This window comes from Aspergillus ruber (genome assembly GCF_000600275.1).
Source record: "Aspergillus ruber CBS 135680 unplaced genomic scaffold scaffold00008, whole genome shotgun sequence".
Taxonomy (NCBI): domain Eukaryota; kingdom Fungi; phylum Ascomycota; class Eurotiomycetes; order Eurotiales; family Aspergillaceae; genus Aspergillus; species Aspergillus ruber.
In genome coordinates, this window is record NW_024467304.1 from 391,579 (window position 1) to 409,921 (window position 18,343).

An 18,343-nucleotide genomic window follows, 5' to 3' on the forward strand; every position below is an offset into this window, starting at 1 on the left:
GCCACCAGTTACTGGATCATTATATACTTGTACTGCGCACGGATATCATGCATGAAATCGCGTCAGTCACATTAATTTCGGAAGCGAACTGTGGGATTTGCATCCGTTCTATGCAGATAAACGCCCATATATACTTTTTTAAATGTGATGAACCACACTGCTCTGATATTTATATAAAAATACGAATGTGAATTCACATCTACCTACGACTGCATCCTGCATGACATCACATCAATATCCCGGGTCTCGCACTTCATCATCCAACCATATCCACCAACAAAGCATCTTCAATCAACTCCTGTCCGGACCTTGCCGTCAAGGAAGCCACATCGGCACCTCCAACGGCTCCCTCTGATGAACACGCATTGTATCCGCATACCCCGACACATGTCCCTCAACCTTTGGCTTCCTCGTAAAAACCACCAACATATCCCTAACCGCAACCCTCTCCTCGTCGACCGCATAAACCGACGTAACACTATGCTTAAAATCATGATCCACAAACACCAATGTATCCAGGAAACCGCGATGCTGTACACGCGCCCTGATGAGCGTGGGGTTCGTTTGACTCAGCGCCACGCCCGTCGTTTCTTGGTTGTCGTGCATGAACGTCACGGCGCTATCGGGGCGCATGTTGTCGCTGCCCAGGAAGACAGTCATGGTGTGGTCGGAGCCGTCAGAGTGGACACCTTCGAGGGCGGGTTCGCCTTGGAGCCCGGCTCGTGCGTCTGTGTGCGTGCGTGCGTTGAATAGTGTAGTTATCCAGTTAGGAGCGGAGTAATCCAGGTGATCGCGCGGAGTGACGGGAATGTCTTGGAAGATTAGAGCCTTGAATAAGAGCAGCGCCTGCACAACTGTATTACCCTGCATTTCCGCTGGAGTCTCGTCGAATATCCTAGGGACCCCGGAGTCATGGCGACGGTAGTCCTCCTGCACGGTGAGTGTATAAGGCTGCTGCTCGAGGCGCTGGATGCTGCGCGAGGCAAAATCGATGCTATAACGCCCATGGGTGACGGTGCGGTAGTCAAGCGTTGGGTCGGGGCCTGTTAGATCGCTTACAAGCTGGACGTAGTCAAAATCCTCGTTTGTGGCCCCAAGGCCTTTGAGGATGGGAATCATGTCTTCTCCCCGGACGAAGATGAAGCGGTTTTTGAGATATGTTTGGCGCAGGGCCATTATGCTGGCTATGGCTGAGTAGAAGTGGGCATTGTAGCGTTGGTCGTGGATATTTAGGGTGTGGGGTTTTCGTTGGCAGGGGGTTCTGGGGCCATTGGCTGTTGTCGTGGTGGTCATGGTTGAATAGAATCGAGCTGATGGTTGGGGAGGAGGTTCTCTTTTGTATTTTTATAGCACCGATGTCGAAATCCTTGCAATGATGATCGTAGATCAGCTCCAACTGATCTTCTAACGATGAATCAAGACAGTCAATTAGATTGGGCAGTCTTCCCTGAATGTGTGACGGGCAAATATCCCATCTCAGGAAAGCACTAGACAGTTGCAGCATGTGAGTATGATTCAGGACTGGGCGCTCTTTCAGCTCCCCCCTTTACGTATTCACGTATTTAGGTGTCTTTGTCTTTGTTCAGCCTCGTATAGGGCAATATGCGCCTTATCTGACCTTCTTTGTATGCGCTATTTTCCATCCCTGATCCGCGCAGGCTCAATGCCATCCGGAGGCCTTGTGCACAGGCCGGGATACTTGCAGCTTCTAGGGAACTGGACGGTATGTGATGAGCATGGAAGAGCCCTCGTCTCGTCGGCTTTTTCTCGGAACAGAAACACTTTGCAGAAATTGGTCTTTGGCGTAGCGTTGAGGAGGCACAGTTAATGCTAAAAATAAGTTCTGCTTCTTTCCTATCTCTTCGATGCCTTACATTGTAAGGTACCATTATGGTCGACAGCTGTTGTGGTGAGCTAGGCCCAGGCTCTGCGCAACTCCACAGCCATCCCTTCTGAATGCCTGATCTGTTCTGCCGACGTGTCAATTTTCCCGTAGGCTTAAATACGACAGGAATACCTTACCACAGCGGCATGTAGCTGGTCATTGTGTAGATACGGACCCAAGCCAGGTCCGCAATATTGCAATTTGCCACGTCTTCGTCACAGGCGGAAGAGCACTTACCATCTTTTTTAGGTGGTCTTTGAGCTCACCAGTCCCTCATACGGTTCCTCGCGGATCCTGAGGTTGTCTAACTGATAGAACTACCTCGATCGGCCTCTAAGATAATTGGTACAGTTCAACCGATGTCCGGAACTGGGCGTCGGGCCTCGTTGACTGGACATTGACGATGGGTGTGCCGCTGTTGGCCGGTGACGGGTTCAACTGCCCGAGAAAACCTTACACAGAAATATGCGTCCAGAAAGGCATCTCTATAGATGAATTTTCGGTACTCGTCGTGCATAGTGCTTTCTAGAGTAACATTCATACTCCGTGAACCATTCGGTACCATTATTGGGCATCGGCAGTGACAGCGGGTCTTTGCCGATGAACAGTGGGGATCCGCTGAGTTTATCTCGAACTGCAGAAAGCTGTTTCCTGATTCGGAACCGTGAATAGCAGGTGACACCACTAAGGATTGCCAAGGTCGGGGTGCATCTTGGTAGTCTCCCCTAGTATACGGGGTAGGCAACGTCCAAGGGTTGTCTTCGGCTCCTTCCAGAACAGCGGCCAATCGATTGAGGGCTTGGAACACATGGCATATCGGAGTACCCCTGGCACGGATGTGTTATCGGCAACCGGCTTGTGGCATTACTCCGACTTTCTCCCACCATGATCTCCGACATGGGTGACGTATAAGTCGGGCCGGATCCCAGTAGTAATCATTTTTTTCAACACATACAAAGGCAATGGCAATGGCAATGACATCTGGATCGTTGTTATTAGGTCTTTTGGCACAGCAGGCTGCTGGACAGCTCCTTGTTCCTCATTCTCCACCTGCAGGTGCCAGTGAACCTGTGCCGAAGGGCGCCTCCTCGTTTTCGATTGAGTTCTCATCAGTTGTCGACTACTTTGGTAACACGACGCATCCTAATGAGTATTCACAAAATCTACTATTCAACCTAAAGAATGCCACCGGTGCATTCCCGAAGATCCGGATCGGTGGAACTACACAGTAAGTCTATCGCGTCTATATGTCCTACATCATCTAACAAACATTAGAGACCGCGCATTCTACAACCCCAACCAAAACGCAGCTATCAACCTAACCTACGAAACCCCCACCGATGACCAACCCATCAAAGTAACTTACGGCCCCGACTTCTTTCAGTCTTACCACGCCATCCCAGGTCTTGAATTCTCCTATGGCCTCAACCTTGCCTACAATGGCTCCGACCAATCCACCCAGCTCTCCTCCGCCGCAGCAGCTGCCTGCAAGAATATGGGCTCGGCCCTCAGCCTCTCGGAGCTGGGCAACGAGCCGGATTTCTACCCGGGATACCCGAGTTACAATCGCCCGCCGAACTGGACGATGACGGAGTATATTCGGGAGTGGAACTGGAAGACTGGGGTTGTGACCAAGGCTATGGAGAAGGAGTGTCCAGGAGTTAATGTGAGGTTTGTGGCGCCGAGCTTTATCTGGAGTAATTGGTCGGGAAGGGCGCCGTGGGATCCACAGGACGTGTTTAAGATGGGGTTGGACAGGAAGTTTATCCGGGAGATTGCTATGCATAAGTGAGTTGCGCCCCTGTAAACGACGATATGGTGTTGATGCTAATGGTTGCAGCTACATGGACACGGACTGCGAGGAGCGTTACGGACTCACAGACTTATCAATGCAAAGTCTCCTTATGAATCACACTGGTGTCGTAGGCTCACTAGCCGTCCACCTAGACGCTGCCCGTGACCTCTCCTATCTCGGACTCCCATACACCCTGAGCGAAGTCAACGGCATGGCCCTCCAGGGAGGCGCCTGGACCTGGAGCATGGGCAGCGCACTCTGGGTTGTTGACTTTGCCCTATGGTCTACGACAAACGTAAGCATCATCCATCACATTCATCAGCCGACACTGACAAAACGAAATAGAACATCAAACGGATCAACTTTCACCAAGGCACCGGCTACCGCTACGTAGCATGGCAACCTGTCCCTGTTGACGGCGCAGAACCAAACACCCGTCCTCCATACTATGGGCAGATTATGGTTGCCCACGCTCTGGGCAATTCCAACTCCACCCGTCTCGCCAACATCCCTCTCCCCAGCGACACGGAATCCGCGTACGCGGTCTACCACAATGAACTCCTCTCCCGCCTCGTGGCTCTCAACCTGGAGGCATGGTATGCCAACTCAACCACCACACGCCCGAGCAAGGAATACACCTTCCGCATTCCGGGTCGGTATACCACAGCCAATGTGCTGCGCTTTATGGGACCTGGGGCGGACGCGCGCTCGAACCTGACGTTTGACGGCGTGTCGTATGATTATGAGCTCGGTGGTGGGAAACCAGTGGTTGTTGATGAGATGGGGAAGAAGGAGAGAGTTCATGTTAAGGATGGAATGGTTAGGATTGAGGTGCCGGCTTCCTCGGGAGCGATTTTGGTTTTGAGGTAATCTGCTAAATATGGACGTTTTTGTACATTGCTGTGTGTTTATTGTTCTGACCTCGACCTTACTATGGAATATAACAATCAATGTGATCTGTTCATCTGATTGGTCAAATCTGAGGACAGTTTAGCAAACGAAACTGTAACTCTTCCCCTGAAATGTAGTCTCATAAACATTTCACTATTTTGTTATTGATGCCTCATCTCATATATCTTTCTTCAATTATCGACAGGAAAAAGGTAGAGAAATGTACATCTCCGCAAAAAAGATTATACCAACCCGACGCATGGACTACGACGACGCCCTTTGGGACCAAAGCGACCAGGTTTTCGAACCCTGGAAGAACAAGATCTTCGAACACGAAACTCTCCGCGAAATAGGAAACTTCATCGACAAGCACAGAGGAGGTCTCCCCGACGAGCTTTTTTCGCCAGAACGGGGCGCCTTTAATCTTATATTCAAAATGCGCTTCAAAGATGGTGGCTCAGCTGTGATCCGGTTCCCGTGCCCTGGCGCTTCGATGTTTCCAGAGGAGAAGGTGCAGCGTGAAGTTGCGGTTATGCAGTTTTTTGGAATTTTATACCAGTTTGCGTATACCACATGTATTGCACTATGGAGATGAGGAGGAGAGTCCATATGGTTTAGGGCCATTTATTATCATGGAGCATATCGGCAATGAGGGAAATTTGACTGGTTCTCTTAATATACCCGGCCGCTCAAGTCAGGAGAGGCCGATTCTGGATCCGTACATCTCGCAGGGTTTACTCGAATGTGTTTATGGTTACATGGCCGATATCATGCTTCAAGTTTCGAGGCATTCTTTTACCGAGATTGGGTGTATTGCAAAGGCGAATGAAGACGACGAGTTTGACGATACATGGGTGGTAAAGCACCGTCCGCTGACGTTTAACCTGAATGAGCTCGTCAAGTTGGGCGGAGTAACGCCAGAACAGCTTCCCAGGGGATCATTCAAAACAGCCTCATCATACTACCAAGCATTAGCCGAAATGCACATGATTCATCTGGCATCTCAGCGCAACGACGGCATTGAGTCTCCAGAAGACTGTCGACAGAAGTATATCGCAAGATGTCTCTTCCGCAAAATCACCCGTGAATATCTTCTTTGCAGAAATGACGATGGCCCATTTAAGCTTTTCTGTGATGACCTCCGACCAGGCAATGTCCTCGCAGGTGTTAATCATCAGATGACTGGTGTCATTGATTGGGAATTCACATACGCGGCTCCGGTTGCATTTGCGCACAGCCCTCCATTCTGGCTCTTGCTTGAATTGCCAGAGTTCTGGGACGGTGGTCTAGACGATTGGACTCAGAAGTACGAGAAGGTTCTTCCCACATTCCTGAAAGTTATTCAAGAAAGAGAACAAACTGCCATTGACCGGGGTGTCTTGAAAGAAACCGACCGACTATCTGAACATATGTTAGAAAGTTGGGAGAGCGGTAATTTTTGGGTGAGTTATGCTGCGAGAAAAAGTTGGGCGTTTGATATGGTATACTGGGCGAAGATTGACAGGAGGTTTTTTGGGGATGGTAACCTGGAGGATAGGGTGAAGCTTTTGACGCCGGAGGAAATGGAGGAAATGGAGGAAATGGAGGGGCTTGTTCGTATGAAGATGCAGGCTAAAGAAAAAGGCAACTAGGCTAACTGGGGTGATGTGAAAAATGCATTGCTAGTCTAGTGAGGACAATATAGAGGCTAGTGACAGCGAAAATTAGGTTGCTCTTGTGGGTGGGTGTCTAAGCGGTGCCATGATACTGTTAAAGATAGGAGAAGCGTATTGCTAAGTGGGAGTTTTTATCATGTTCCGGCTGTTCTAGGGTATAAAGTCATCAATTACACATAGTTAGATGCTTCTCTAATTAGTCAACCTCATATCCCACCCTAGAATACCCTGCTGTTGGTCACTTGTCAATTCAATGCCAAAATACTCCTTCAAAGCTTGCAATCGTCCCTTCTCGGAATCAAAAGAGCGAACAATCTCGGTCTTCCCGCCTAAGTTAACCTTAACCACATCATTAACAAGCATAACCTTCCCAACAATCCCGACATCCGCTGTAGAAAGCCCCCATTCCCCTCTCTCACTAAACAATGAACAGTCCGCTTCTCTTAGAAATCGCACCACCAAAACCGTCCACCTGTGCAAGGTCCTCGCACTAGCAAACCAATTCATTACTTCAAAGTCCTCTTGGAAGAACTCGAGCTCTGCGAAACTATAGAATGAGTTCCATTCCCTATCGGGCCCATTGCGATATTGATATATCCAGAGTTTTGTTGTCTCGAGTTGCTGTTTGGGGATTGTATCTTGGATGAGACGGACCTGCTGAGGGCCGATGTTGGGAACAGCGGTTCTTGAACCTTCCAGAAGAAGGGGGGTTATGGGTCCATCTCCTCCGAAGGCGACATCGAGTGCGAATTTCTCGCCTAATGGGAGGTGCACGATGTTTACTATATGGGTCCTATAAAAGCTTGTCAGTGAGTTTATAACTTGTAGACGAAAAAGGTCGTAATGACCATCCTTGATACTCTCCACTGGGAATTCCGTTAGTTCTCGCTCGGTTCCGGACACCCGTCATGTAAACGAAGAACCCTAATCCACGTAACATGTGGTGGAAGAATATGCTCAATTCCATGCAATAGCCACCGCGCTTTCGGTTATCTGGGCCCATCATCTTTTCGTATAGGGCCTCTGGACATATATCCACGAGATGCGTGGGGGAATAGTGCACAGAAAGGTTCTCGTAAGGGAATGTGGTGATTTGACATCTCATAAGGATACGTAGCGATTCGGCTGTTTTGGGAAATTTTTCGGGGCATTGTGTATATCGATGGAAGGTTTGAGGAAGGTTTAGGCTTTCGAGCCAATTTGTAACTTGTTCTGTTGAATAAGAAGATGTTTGAGTACGGTTTTGGAGAACCATAGTGCTGAGTCTCGGTAAGCAACACTGATGTTCCTGAAAACATTCTACCCTCGGAATACGTTCAATATATTATTCTGTGTGTTTACTTGCCGATCCGATTGAAGTAGTAGGCCGAGTGATTCACCCGATTAGGTTCGGCGCATTGTTCGGAGACATAGCGTATGACGAGATCTCGGCGTTGGTGTCGAATCACACATGCGGGTTCCTAATGGACTGGAAGTGCCTAATGTGTATATAAAAGGCCATTTAACGTCCATTTTCTCACCAATCCTTAAGCAAATTCAAACATCATTGTCATTTCAACCATGGCGTCCGCACGACCACTAGGCCCACCAATCTCCTACACCCCGGCCTCGCTACCATCAAACAAAACCCTCGCAGGCCGAACTATCCACCTCGAGAAACTCGGTCCAGACCATGCCATCTCCCTCTTTCCTCTCCTCGTCGGAACATACCCCTCCATCACACCGCTATGGGACTACATGCTCGACGGCCCATACCCCGACCTCCCCACATTCCAAGCCGCCATAACCACCAAATCAGCCTCCAGCGACCCCTTCTTTTACGCCATAATCGATGCCCGCAAGAACACTCCCACCTCCGGCAAACCAATTGGCTACTTATCGCTCATGCGCATCACACCCGCCCACCTAACAATCGAAGTCGGGAACGTCATGTTCTCGGCCGCTTTGCAGCGCACGACCGGTGCGACGGAGGCAATTTATCTCCTGATGAAGTATGCGTTTGAGGATTTGGGGTATCGGAGGGTGGAGTGGAAGTGTGACGCGTTGAATGGGCCGTCGAGACGGGCAGCGATCAGGCTGGGATTTACGTTTGAGGGCGTGTTTCGGCAGCATATGGTTGTTAAGGGGAGGAGTAGGGATACGGCGTGGTTTTCGGTATTGAGGGATGAGTGGGAGGGGGGAGTTGGTGTGGGGTTGGAGAGGTGGTTGGAAGAGGGGAATTTTGGGGAGGATGGAGGGCAGATGAGGAGTTTGGAGAAGGTGAGGGGTGAGGTTATTCATGTATAGTTGCTATTTTGCGTTGCTTGCCGGAGCAGAAGTACCATCAGGGTGTTGAAACCTTTGAATCGGGATAAACATTAAACAAACTCAAGCATAAATTAACATAACATCTTATCTCGTCCCCACCGGTACAATCACCGTGGCATATACATATGCACCTGCTGCGCCGATGCCGCCCCCTGGGGAAATGAATACCTCAGCTGCTCCTGCTGCTGCGAATACACCATACTATGATACGACCTCAGCGAAGAGTTACAGTCCTCCTCGTTCGTCTCTCCTTCGTCTCCGCCTGCTTCCAGGACCTTCTGTGGCGGACTGATATGCACATGGTGCCATTTCCGGAAGCACAGAAGAACACCGGCATAAATTCCTATGGTGCAGAAGAACTCGATGACGGTCCTGGCGGCGTCGAGGTAGTCTGGGGCCATGTTTTGCTCGAGGACGTAGATAATTTGTAAGATGGCTAGGACGAAGTTGACGAGAAAAAAGAAGAAGCTTCCCACGGACAGGGAAACGAGTCCGGCCTGTTTTTTTTTTTTTTTTCTTTTAGCATCTTATTGATTAAGGACTGGATAGTATAAAGACGTACCCTTCGGTCAGGTGCAGCGCTGACGAAAACAAAGATAATCCAGCAAAAAGCCTCCAACGAAGCAATCCAACAGAAGATACTCAGGGCTGCAGAGACTTTGTTATACTCATATGCAAGCTTCATGTACCTTTCACCCACATTGATACCTTTGACAACAAAGGCAATGTAAAGCGCACATTCTACAGCTGAGAGCACGGACAAAACTCCCAATAGGACCCAGTGGGCGATGGCCATGGGAGCAAAGGCCTTGCTTGGCTTGTCTTCTGCCAGCCGCTCGAGAAGCTTCTGTATGAGCTTCCAGAAAACGTAGAATCCCAGCATTACGGCAATGAGGTAGAAGATTTGGTTCAGCATAGAAACGATAACGTAGCTCTGCTGAACGTTGGCTTTGAAAATGCCCAGGAAGAGAGTTATGATGTTCATCATTCTCGCGCTATTCACTGTTAGTACACATATCATTTTGCTCAGAGAAGTACTTGCATTGCATAGCTCAGAATAGACGCAATAACTGCCTTTATAGGCAGCGGTTTCTTCGGGTCACCCCGTGGCTGTCTGATAAAGCACGACCACACGAGAAACCCAAGCAGCGCAACAAGACATAAAGCCTCAAAGATGAGCCAGACCTTGGGATAGGCCTCGTCGAAGCCGTAAGCCGTTACCTGGACTTTTTGCTGCCATGGTGACTGGGCGTTGGATGATGAGTGGGCATTCATTTGCGATTTCATATTGCGCTCAATAGTATGTGTTTTTCTAAACAAAATAAAGACAGCTTCTAAAGAAAAAGTGGTCCGTCGTGCAGATTCGGGCGATTTTGTAGTAGTTGCGACGAAGAGAAATCCGCCCCAGGCTGAGAGCAGTACAATTGGGGCCAAAACGAGGCGGATTCGTATTGACGCTGAGAACTCTCTCGGTTCGTCTCATGTTATCTCTGTCTCATCATAGCTCGATTGTCTTGGGTTTCTTGTTGATCTGGAGCCTGACAGTCTGCCAGTGTTGTTGATGTTGCGATGCCCCCCCCCCCCGATGAATGAACCGAACGACGATCGCACCGCCACAATCCCTTGTATGAGAGACAATGGCGTTAAATATAGACAGACATTAGTCATTCACAGCGAGTCTTGGGAAGTTTTGAACATAGTGAAGGCGTGTATTACTCCAAGGCATCGAATTGCCTAATCGGGCCTGTATGGCTTCATCTTTCTCCGAAGCGGCAGCCGGCATTCTCACCACAACCACCACAACCACCACAACCACCACCACGGTCATGAACCAGAACCACAAGACCGGAGTTCAAGGAAGATCTCCGCTTACTTCTCCTATTTCGAGTACATATGTACTCCCATCTGGGACCCGTGATCCCTGCGCCTGCGCCTGGCTGCAGGTGAATTGGCAATTCTCATTCGGATCCTGCCCAGTGCTGGTTCAGCTCGGCTAGTGGCGATGTACTCTGACGGTCATGATCCGAGATAGATTCCTATGATCAGCCCATCTCTTGGTCTATTGTTACAATGAATTGCTTTCAGGAACTGTTCGGACATTGGGCAAATTCCAAGAAATGCACGACCAACGCATCAAGAAAGGACCGCCACGGGCAAAAAGAGCGAGAAACCGCGAATGAGAGGGACAGGAAGAATGGAATAAAGAAATAAATGCAAATTATTTGCTTGATTTGCCAATGTTTGCCGTCAGCGCTGTGGCTGGTCTTTTTTTTTTTTTTTTTTTTTTTCCTTTTCTTCGGGGACAGGGGCAAGTGCAGCTTTATATAGCTTTACTTGCTCTTTTTTCGCATTATTCTTTCATTAAAAGACTGCTATTTCTATGTTCCCGCACCTCGATTTAGTTAACAGTGTCCATCCTGGTCTCCTATTCCAACGTCGGAATACTACAGCTCGGGATCCCGTTAAAAGCCGATACAAGCGTTAGGATAGCAATAAAATACGCGATCCAGAAAGGCCTCGTCTTCGGTATGATAGCTTCCCTTCGAAGCACAACGCATGCTAATTCATCATAGTGGTGATTCATCCGGACCCCATTGCAACGCTGTCGCCCTTGCTTGCGCAGAGTCGCATCCTTGAATAATCGGCCTGAACCGGGTCAATTCAAACGTCAGCAGACTTTCAAACTTCAATCCAAGAATATACCAGCCAAACGACTCGAAGAGAAGCCAGTATAGCAAAATGCCTCCCGACGGCTCCTCATTCACACCACTAAATCTCCCGTCTACATTCTCGCTCCCGCAATGCATGGAGTACTTCTCTTTCACAGCCGGCCCCAACACCAACCTCTGGCGCAAACCCCCAACAGGCGACATCGCAACCGCGCCCATCGTCTTTACCTCCCTCCGGAATTCATTCGTCGTCGCCGAAGTCACCGTCAGCGCTGACATGGAGATGGAATGGGATCAAGGCGGCCTCGTTATCTTCACCGGCGCGACACCCGAATCGTTATCCCTTTCTTCTCCGGCGGGCCGTCGGACAACGTCGGCAATGCGACCACGCCTCGAACCCGCCCGGACTTGTAAATGGGTTAAAGCCGGGATAGAATTCTGCTCGGGGGCCGTTCATGCTTCATCGGTCAGTGCTACAGCTGATGGCGCGGATTGGTGTCTAGCCCCGTTAGATCTGCCCGACGGCGCGACAACACCGGCTCTCCACTCGCTACGCATAAAGTTAGAGCGCATCGGCCACTCGCTCTGGATCTGGTACCAGGTGCCCTCGGTATCACCGTATGCGCGCACACCGGGAGCTGTCTCTGGGACGTGGAAGAAACTTCGCGAAGTGACCTGGTTCTTCTACGGAGTTGATGATAAATTCGTGCATGTCGGGGTATATGCCAGTCGACCTAACAACTCGCCGAACGATACTGCATGGTTTGGGTCTGGTCTTGGGAGGTCATCGGATGGGTTGGTGGTTGAGTTTGAGGATTTAGAGATTTTCTAACCTGTTCCCTCTTGATTTGCTTTTGCGCACTATTCCCCGGCGTTGGTTGTGATTGCAACTCACGAGTCATGATGTGTTACCCGTTCTCTATATCTTATACCAATACACTTAACCATTAATCATAATGCTACACAATAGATACAGTGATAAGAATGCATAAGCCATCCTGTTACACTCATGTCACTTTCCTTTCTGGGATGGACATCCCGAATAGGTATAGCGCATGATGGGCGATAAGGTTCCGGATCGTGCCGGGTTAGTATGCTTCCGATTTAGGAAGGGTGTCTACTATACCGTGACCTGACTCAGTAATAAACGCCTATCCGAGCTGGATAGGAAGCGGAATCGTTCCAGGTACGAGGAGCTCCGGCGTGCAGTGATTAGCAAAGTATGTAACAAAGAGCGGGATGATGTGGGGCTCAGGTATGGATGTGCTGTACAACGGTGATCGGGTCCTATGTTAGCTATAGGATAATATTGAACTCGACGAGGTTCAAAAGAGAGAATCATCTCTCCTCTTCTTCGTGCTTGAGGTGGGGGAAAAGATGGTGTGTCTGGTATCCTGGGAGACCTCCAACCAAAGCTTTTCCCACTCGGAAAAGCAAAAGCTTGCGCGGGAGCTCCAGTATTATGGACGGATTTGTTTATCGACTGATGGCAACCCGTTTCACGCGTCGAGGTGCATAGACTTGTTACGGGACTTGTTTTCCTGGACGTATGGAACTCGTGAAGGGGTGGATGCTGATGAGAGGCATGGTTGCTATGATCGATGGTGCCCAACTCCGCTTATTTTCTTTGGTGATATGCTTAACGAGTGGATTGGTAAGGGATATTAGATAAATACCCGTATGAACTATCTGGGTACTTCTGGGTGCCTTGTGCGGAAGTTGGATGTCCCAGTCCATAGCCGTTGAGACAGCCGATTGATCGTCGATGAATTAGATAAGTGACTCAGCAATGGGGTGAAGAGGGGTATTTGCGTTGAGATAGAATGCACCAAACTACTATCAATCATGCCTAGCAATTTAGGTCGCCCGTTTGGCTGTGACCAGTGCCCGAAAGTTTTCACTCGGAGTGTGAGCATCTGTTTCCACCTGGTTGTGACGAGAACTGATTTGGCGTAGGAGAACCTACAGCGGCATAAGCGTGCACGTAAGTGTTGATGGGTATCGTCGAGATAAACGAGAGTTGACGATGTGGAAGGCCATGGTGGTGCTTCGCTCAAGGATTTCCAATGCGCTGGATGTCAGGCTCGATTCTCCAGAAGGTCTGTCAGTCAGTCTCGATCTTTGTTATAGATTACGGCTCTGACAAATTGCAGAGACGTATATAAACGGCACAGTGGCCGTTGCCGCGCATTGCTATCTTCGGGTCAAGAATCCCAGCCGGAGGTTCCATGGGAACCTACCCCGCAGATAGATGTTGATATAGCGCCGTCTCTAGTAGTCATGGATCAGAGCTCGATGAATCCGGTCATGATCACTCAGGCCTTTACCTATGCCACTGAGTTACTTCAATACTCATCTCCATCATCGGCGTATGCTACCCCTCGCCTGACGGAACTCTCGTGTATATTGACGGACATCTGACAGAACTCACAGCGACAGTGAAGAAAGACACATCAAGGCCTACTTTGAGCATTTCTACCCCTCCGTTCCTCTGCTACATCGACCCACGTTTGCCTTATTTTCGACGCCTAGGCTACTGGTGAAAGCCACGGCTGTCATTGGCAGTTTGCTTTCAAGTCAACCAGAAGATTGCGCACACTGGCGTCAAGAGACGTGGGAAAGTGGTCAAAATGAGCTTCGGCATATGGTAATCAACCAGACCCCTCACCTGCGCGTCTTAGTCTGATTGATATCGAGATAGGTTTCCTATGACTTGAGTGAGATTCGTCAGCTCTGGGTCCTGCAAGCGTGGCTTCTACACATAATTTATGGCGCATACGCAAGCGACACAGTCCAATTCAAAACAGCGAAACAGATGCTGCGGCAGCTTGTTGATGTTAGTATCCATTTACTCACTGTATCTCGATTTGGGCTTACTCTTAAATAGGCTGTACGTGAAATTGGTTTATCGCAGCAGGAAATCGCCATGCCAGATTCCCAGTCTTGGGTGTATCAATGTGATTTGAACTCCCCCGTTGATGACTCGAAAACACTATATGCACGGTGGATATCCTATATAAACGTAGAATCGACTAGGCTGTCCCTGTATACGTTATTTTTCCTGGACTCGCAGACATTCACCTCTTGTAATGCTCGACCATTGATGTCGCCGATGGAGCTTGGTTGGGAGCTTCCCTTTCCTAGCGGTCTATGGGAAGCCAGAGATTCCCAGATATGGCTACAAAGAGTCAATGAGCATCTTGGACACTCAACTTATACAATGCCTAATGATTTCCTACACGGGCCTCGCGGTCCGGCAACGACTTCTCTGTCAATAGCTACACAGCAACTTATGACGGAGGCGCCAAGCCCAGAACTTTTAGCGGCACTGGAGGCATCTCCATTTGCTGCATTCTGCGTGCTGGCGAATTTAAATGCTTTGGTCAGGGATTTTACGCGGTGTTACTATCAAATGCCACCGAGTGCGTCCGATCCGTTCGCATTCCATATCCTCACTCAATCCCAGAATAAACAGATTCACACAGCAATACGAGCAATTGCGAGAATTGTCAAGGGCCAGGCATATACCAGCGACAGCTCCCAGTTCCACCTGTGGAGGATGATCGAACTCTTTATCTCTTCTCTCAGGATAAGCCTATGCCGCCCAGATCAGCTCTTCATAGGAGGTATCGTGGACAACAGCTTGATTTCTGGGATGGCCGCTTCTACCCATCTGACGCAAAGAAACTACGTCGCGATCCGACGATCGGTATCTATTGTACCGCAACACCTTGGCGCGGATGAAGGCATTCTGGCTCTTCTCAATGATCTGTCCGGTGCACTGTCCCGTATCTCCGGTGAAAACCAGGAACAGGTAATCTATGAAACGCCGTGGACTACCGTTACCAGCTACGGGATTCTGCTGTGTATTTGGGGAGCGTTGAGACGCGCGACGACTGATATCCGTCACCACCTGGACACGTTCAACGAACTCCCAAGAACATCAGAATCCTGCATGTTGATCTTTAACTCCCTCATGGAGTCTGCCCTCCTCAGTTTATCCGCTGAGAATGATCGAACACCCCGGGATCCCCGTCTCTGGCGCACGGATCGAAGCGTTTTCACCAGTCTGCTCGAGGGGGGCGAGTCGTTTTTCATTGGTTTGATGAAGAGATTCTGTGTGCGAAGATGCCCGTGGGGAATTGGATCTTCCATGCTAGCTGTGTTGGGTGAAATCCCAGACCCTAGTCCCGTTGCGAGGGCAGATTAACATATGCGGAGTTCACTTATCTGAGGGGGTGGAGGGCATCCCAGCACTAAGTGGAGCTCCACTAGACCTATTCGACCTCACTTGATTTGGTCGACACAGAATGTCTTATAATTTTTATCATGAATTCAGCAATAGAGCTCGAGAAAAGCTTCTAGGTTCAGCAATCGCACATACACAGTCAGAATAATGTCTACGTCGAGAGTCGGCTGGGTATGTTGTATTCGTTTACTTGGTTCTCTGCATACTAATCGGAAGCCAACAGTTTGGTCTCGGATCTATGGGACTGGGCATGTCTCTGAATCTTCAAAAGCACCTGCAGGCGGACAGTTGGTCGTCACTCCGTTATAGCAACCGCACTCTATCAAAAGGACAACCTCTTCAAGATGCGGGAGCTATTCCCGAAGATAACTTCGAAAAGGCCATCCAGAATTCGGACATCATATTTACAATGGTGAGAGAAGTCGTAGTCCTCTGACCATGTGCGATGAACTGACAGAAAAGATCTCCGAGGACGATATACTGATCGAGTTACTGGATCAAGCTCTATCTGCAGGTAGACTATTGAAAGGCAAGATATTTGAGGACACGTCTACTGTTTATCCTGATACATCTGAGCTAGCTGCACGGCGTCTGAGCATGGTGCAACATTCATCGCTGCTCCCGTGTTCGGTGCTAGTCCTGTGGCAGCCGCTGGGAAGCTGATATTCGCGGTAGCCGGGCCTGCCAATGCAGTTGAAACAATCAGACCTCTCATCATGAACGTGATGGGACGGAGCATCAAAGAAATGGGCGAGGACGTACGAAAATCCAGCCTCTTAAAACTTTCCGGGTAAATCCCTTCAGTTTTTCCTCCCACCATCATCAATCTCAATCTAATCAACCCCCCTCAGCAACATTCTCGTTATAAGCTTCATGGAAGTAATCGCCGAAGCCCAAGTCCTCGCCCAGCTGACCAACCTCGGTACACAACAACTAGAAGAATTCATCGGCAACATGTTCGGCCCAGTCCTCGAAAGCTACTCCAAACGCATAACGACAGGCGCCTATGCACCACCCCTTGATTCGAAACCCGGGTTCGCAGCAGCGCTCGCATGCAAGGGTATGAGGCATGCTCTTTCTATTGCGGCTGGTCATGGGACTCGTCTTCCGACGGTGGAACTTGCGTTGGGGAGGTTAAATTCGGCTAGGGAGGTTGCCGGGGAGTGGCTAGATAGTGCAGGTGGTTATGAGACGGCCAGGGTCGAGGGAGGGTTGCCGTTTTGGAGTGGAAATAGTCGACAGGAATGATTTTGTTTTTGTGCTTGTACTTCCTCTTATCTTCGGGATTTCTGAGTCTCCCTAGTCACTATTTTACAGATATTTGCCGTCTTTCAAGTTTCTTGCCGTAAATTCAGTAGAATGAAAAACAGACCCGACTATTCATCCGTTCCAAAACGAACTTTTCAATGAGTACTTGCTTTCGTAAGGTATTGCCAGAAATAGAAATAACAAATCTTAACAAAACTTCAAGGATTTGGAGATAGGCCAGCAATCACTTTACATAACGAAAGTACGTCTGTTCAAAGTCAGTTAAGTCCATAAACTTAAACCGCTCAACAGCCTGACGAGTCTCTTCATTATCCATATTAGCACCCTCTTCCGCCTGAACTCTGTCCCGACGCTTGTTCTCACGAATATTCACCCAACGCACAACCACCAATACAATAGCACTCAACCCATACATAATAGCCACCAGAGACTTTCCGCGCTTGTACCCCGGTGCATCGTCAGCCCGAAAGGTCTGTAGACTGATCCACTTACCCATCGCGTATGCAATGATCTGGAAGGCATTAACGGTAACTTTCTTGGTATACCCCAGAGTACACTCCCTCCACCTCCACCTCAAAGTACACTGCGCAGTATATCTACACGGTGGTGCTCCACCGAACGATCCCTGTCCTGTCATTCTGCATTTGGCCGAGAATGAACGGGTTTGTTATTTAGCACCCGCCGAGTGCGGGCTCTTATAAGACAATAGTGTTTCGAACAGAACAAGTATAACCAATGGCTTCCAGTATCACGGCTATGCTTCCCAAGTGGGTTCCACCCGAAGCTACAAAGGAGGCTTCTATGTTCTCCCCTTGACCCCGCCTTCCGTTCGTGTGGAGAAACTCAGGGTAATCTAGTACAATGCATTGCAGTGATGCGAATCTTTCTTGCAAGTCTACTCGGCTCCTCGATAATCTGATAGGGCGCATTGTGTGTGTCACCATTTACGGAGCCGTTCAATCCATTGAAATGAAGTTCTTGCATACCGATCGATCCCATTTTGGCCTTCTAAGTCTTCGGTGTGATATAATCCAAGTAAGAAAGGTATCAAGGGTCTGTAAAGATCAAATCCAGTAATTTGTACAACTATTTCCCTTTTCTATCCCAATCCGAATGGCTGAAGTCCCGCCTATTTAGGGTTAGACACTCGCCGGTGGAGCTCCACCTCCACCCTCCGCCCTCCACCATCCATATCCTCCACACCTCTTATCAGTGGGGCTTAGAGGATAGAAGTACAGCCGAGTTAACACAGCTAGGATTCCAATAAACATGGACTGGTTTCGCTGAAGTCGAAATCATCGAACGTCTTACCATTCAATACTCACCGTGCCTGCTATTGATTCCCACCGGCCGTTGCGGATCTCAATCGGTGAGTTGTCGTCCGTAGGCAATACATTATTGTACTGATCAATTATCAGACAGAGGTGGGACCTTTACGGACTGCATCTGCAAGTCACAGGCCAAGAGGAGGACATCGTGGAGAAAATTCTCTCTGTAGATAACAAGAACTATCCCGATGCCCCGACAGAAGCGATCCGTCGGGTGCTAGAGAAGTATTATTGACAACCAATTCCTCGAGGTACTACCTTGGACCTCAGAGATATGGGTAAGGATGAACCATTC

At 49.2% G+C, this 18,343-nt stretch overlaps 12 protein-coding genes across 12 annotated transcripts; 8 read left to right on the forward strand and 4 right to left on the reverse strand.

Moving 5' to 3' along the window:
- Positions 1-59: 59 nt before the first annotated feature.
- Positions 60-1,729, reverse strand: EURHEDRAFT_410986 (2OG-Fe dioxygenase family protein). Its single transcript, XM_040781494.1, has one exon. It carries the CDS (start codon positions 1,291-1,293, stop codon positions 316-318), a length of 978 nt encoding a protein of 325 aa, XP_040640163.1. The 5' UTR covers positions 1,294-1,729; the 3' UTR covers positions 60-315.
- An 801-nt stretch (positions 1,730-2,530) lies between these two features.
- Positions 2,531-4,550, forward strand: EURHEDRAFT_553719 (glycosyl hydrolase family 79 C-terminal domain-containing protein; the record flags this gene model as incomplete). The annotated part of the gene is made up of 4 exons (XM_040787575.1): positions 2,531-3,113; positions 3,161-3,589; positions 3,675-3,975; positions 4,026-4,550. Exons 1-4 carry the CDS (start codon positions 2,848-2,850, stop codon positions 4,548-4,550), a joined length of 1,521 nt encoding a protein of 506 aa, XP_040640164.1. The 5' UTR covers positions 2,531-2,847.
- A 197-nt stretch (positions 4,551-4,747) lies between these two features.
- EURHEDRAFT_410987 (uncharacterized protein) lies at positions 4,748-6,447 on the forward strand. Its single transcript, XM_040781495.1, has one exon. The coding sequence runs from the start codon at positions 5,204-5,206 to the stop codon at positions 6,200-6,202; it is 999 nt and encodes a 332-aa protein (XP_040640165.1). The 5' UTR covers positions 4,748-5,203; the 3' UTR covers positions 6,203-6,447.
- On the forward strand, positions 4,792-5,166 carry EURHEDRAFT_376413 (uncharacterized protein; the record flags this gene model as incomplete). The annotated part of the gene is made up of 1 exon (XM_040778848.1): positions 4,792-5,166. One exon carries the CDS (start codon positions 4,792-4,794, stop codon positions 5,164-5,166), a length of 375 nt encoding a protein of 124 aa, XP_040640166.1.
- EURHEDRAFT_401551 (arylamine N-acetyltransferase family protein) lies at positions 6,419-7,481 on the reverse strand (the record flags this gene model as incomplete). Its single annotated transcript, XM_040780097.1, has 2 exons — positions 6,419-7,019; positions 7,075-7,481. The coding sequence occupies 2 exons, from the start codon at positions 7,479-7,481 to the stop codon at positions 6,419-6,421; spliced, it is 1,008 nt and encodes a 335-aa protein (XP_040640167.1).
- Positions 7,482-7,728: 247 nt separating this feature from the next.
- Positions 7,729-8,937, forward strand: EURHEDRAFT_410989 (GNAT family N-acetyltransferase). The gene has a single exon (XM_040781496.1). It carries the CDS (start codon positions 7,787-7,789, stop codon positions 8,510-8,512), a length of 726 nt encoding a protein of 241 aa, XP_040640168.1. The 5' UTR covers positions 7,729-7,786; the 3' UTR covers positions 8,513-8,937.
- On the reverse strand, positions 8,556-10,050 carry EURHEDRAFT_353473 (uncharacterized protein). Its single transcript, XM_040778449.1, has 3 exons — positions 9,576-10,050; positions 9,096-9,528; positions 8,556-9,030 (listed from the first exon to the last, which is right to left on the reverse strand). Exons 1-3 carry the CDS (start codon positions 9,818-9,820, stop codon positions 8,641-8,643), a joined length of 1,068 nt encoding a protein of 355 aa, XP_040640169.1. The 5' UTR covers positions 9,821-10,050; the 3' UTR covers positions 8,556-8,640.
- EURHEDRAFT_410990 (uncharacterized protein) lies at positions 9,880-10,817 on the forward strand. Its single transcript, XM_040781497.1, has one exon. The coding sequence runs from the start codon at positions 10,282-10,284 to the stop codon at positions 10,528-10,530; it is 249 nt and encodes an 82-aa protein (XP_040640170.1). The 5' UTR covers positions 9,880-10,281; the 3' UTR covers positions 10,531-10,817.
- EURHEDRAFT_522206 (uncharacterized protein) lies at positions 10,807-12,197 on the forward strand. Its single transcript, XM_040786861.1, has 2 exons — positions 10,807-11,059; positions 11,107-12,197. Exon 2 carries the CDS (start codon positions 11,273-11,275, stop codon positions 12,032-12,034), a length of 762 nt encoding a protein of 253 aa, XP_040640171.1. The 5' UTR covers positions 10,807-11,059; positions 11,107-11,272; the 3' UTR covers positions 12,035-12,197.
- An 850-nt stretch (positions 12,198-13,047) lies between these two features.
- On the forward strand, positions 13,048-15,599 carry EURHEDRAFT_529910 (uncharacterized protein; the record flags this gene model as incomplete). The annotated part of the gene is made up of 8 exons (XM_040787127.1): positions 13,048-13,110; positions 13,159-13,186; positions 13,238-13,301; positions 13,356-13,571; positions 13,627-13,849; positions 13,904-13,975; positions 14,090-15,394; positions 15,591-15,599. The coding sequence occupies 8 exons, from the start codon at positions 13,048-13,050 to the stop codon at positions 15,597-15,599; spliced, it is 1,980 nt and encodes a 659-aa protein (XP_040640172.1).
- Positions 15,599-16,699, forward strand: EURHEDRAFT_529911 (NAD(P)-dependent oxidoreductase; the record flags this gene model as incomplete). The annotated part of the gene is made up of 5 exons (XM_040787128.1): positions 15,599-15,622; positions 15,675-15,863; positions 15,914-16,006; positions 16,048-16,241; positions 16,303-16,699. 5 exons carry the CDS (start codon positions 15,599-15,601, stop codon positions 16,697-16,699), a joined length of 897 nt encoding a protein of 298 aa, XP_040640173.1.
- A 253-nt stretch (positions 16,700-16,952) lies between these two features.
- Positions 16,953-17,267, reverse strand: EURHEDRAFT_423474 (uncharacterized protein; the record flags this gene model as incomplete). Its single annotated transcript, XM_040783363.1, has 1 exon — positions 16,953-17,267. A coding segment is annotated over one exon (315 nt), but the record flags the coding sequence as incomplete, so codon positions are not given.
- Positions 17,268-18,343: the final 1,076 nt, after the last annotated feature.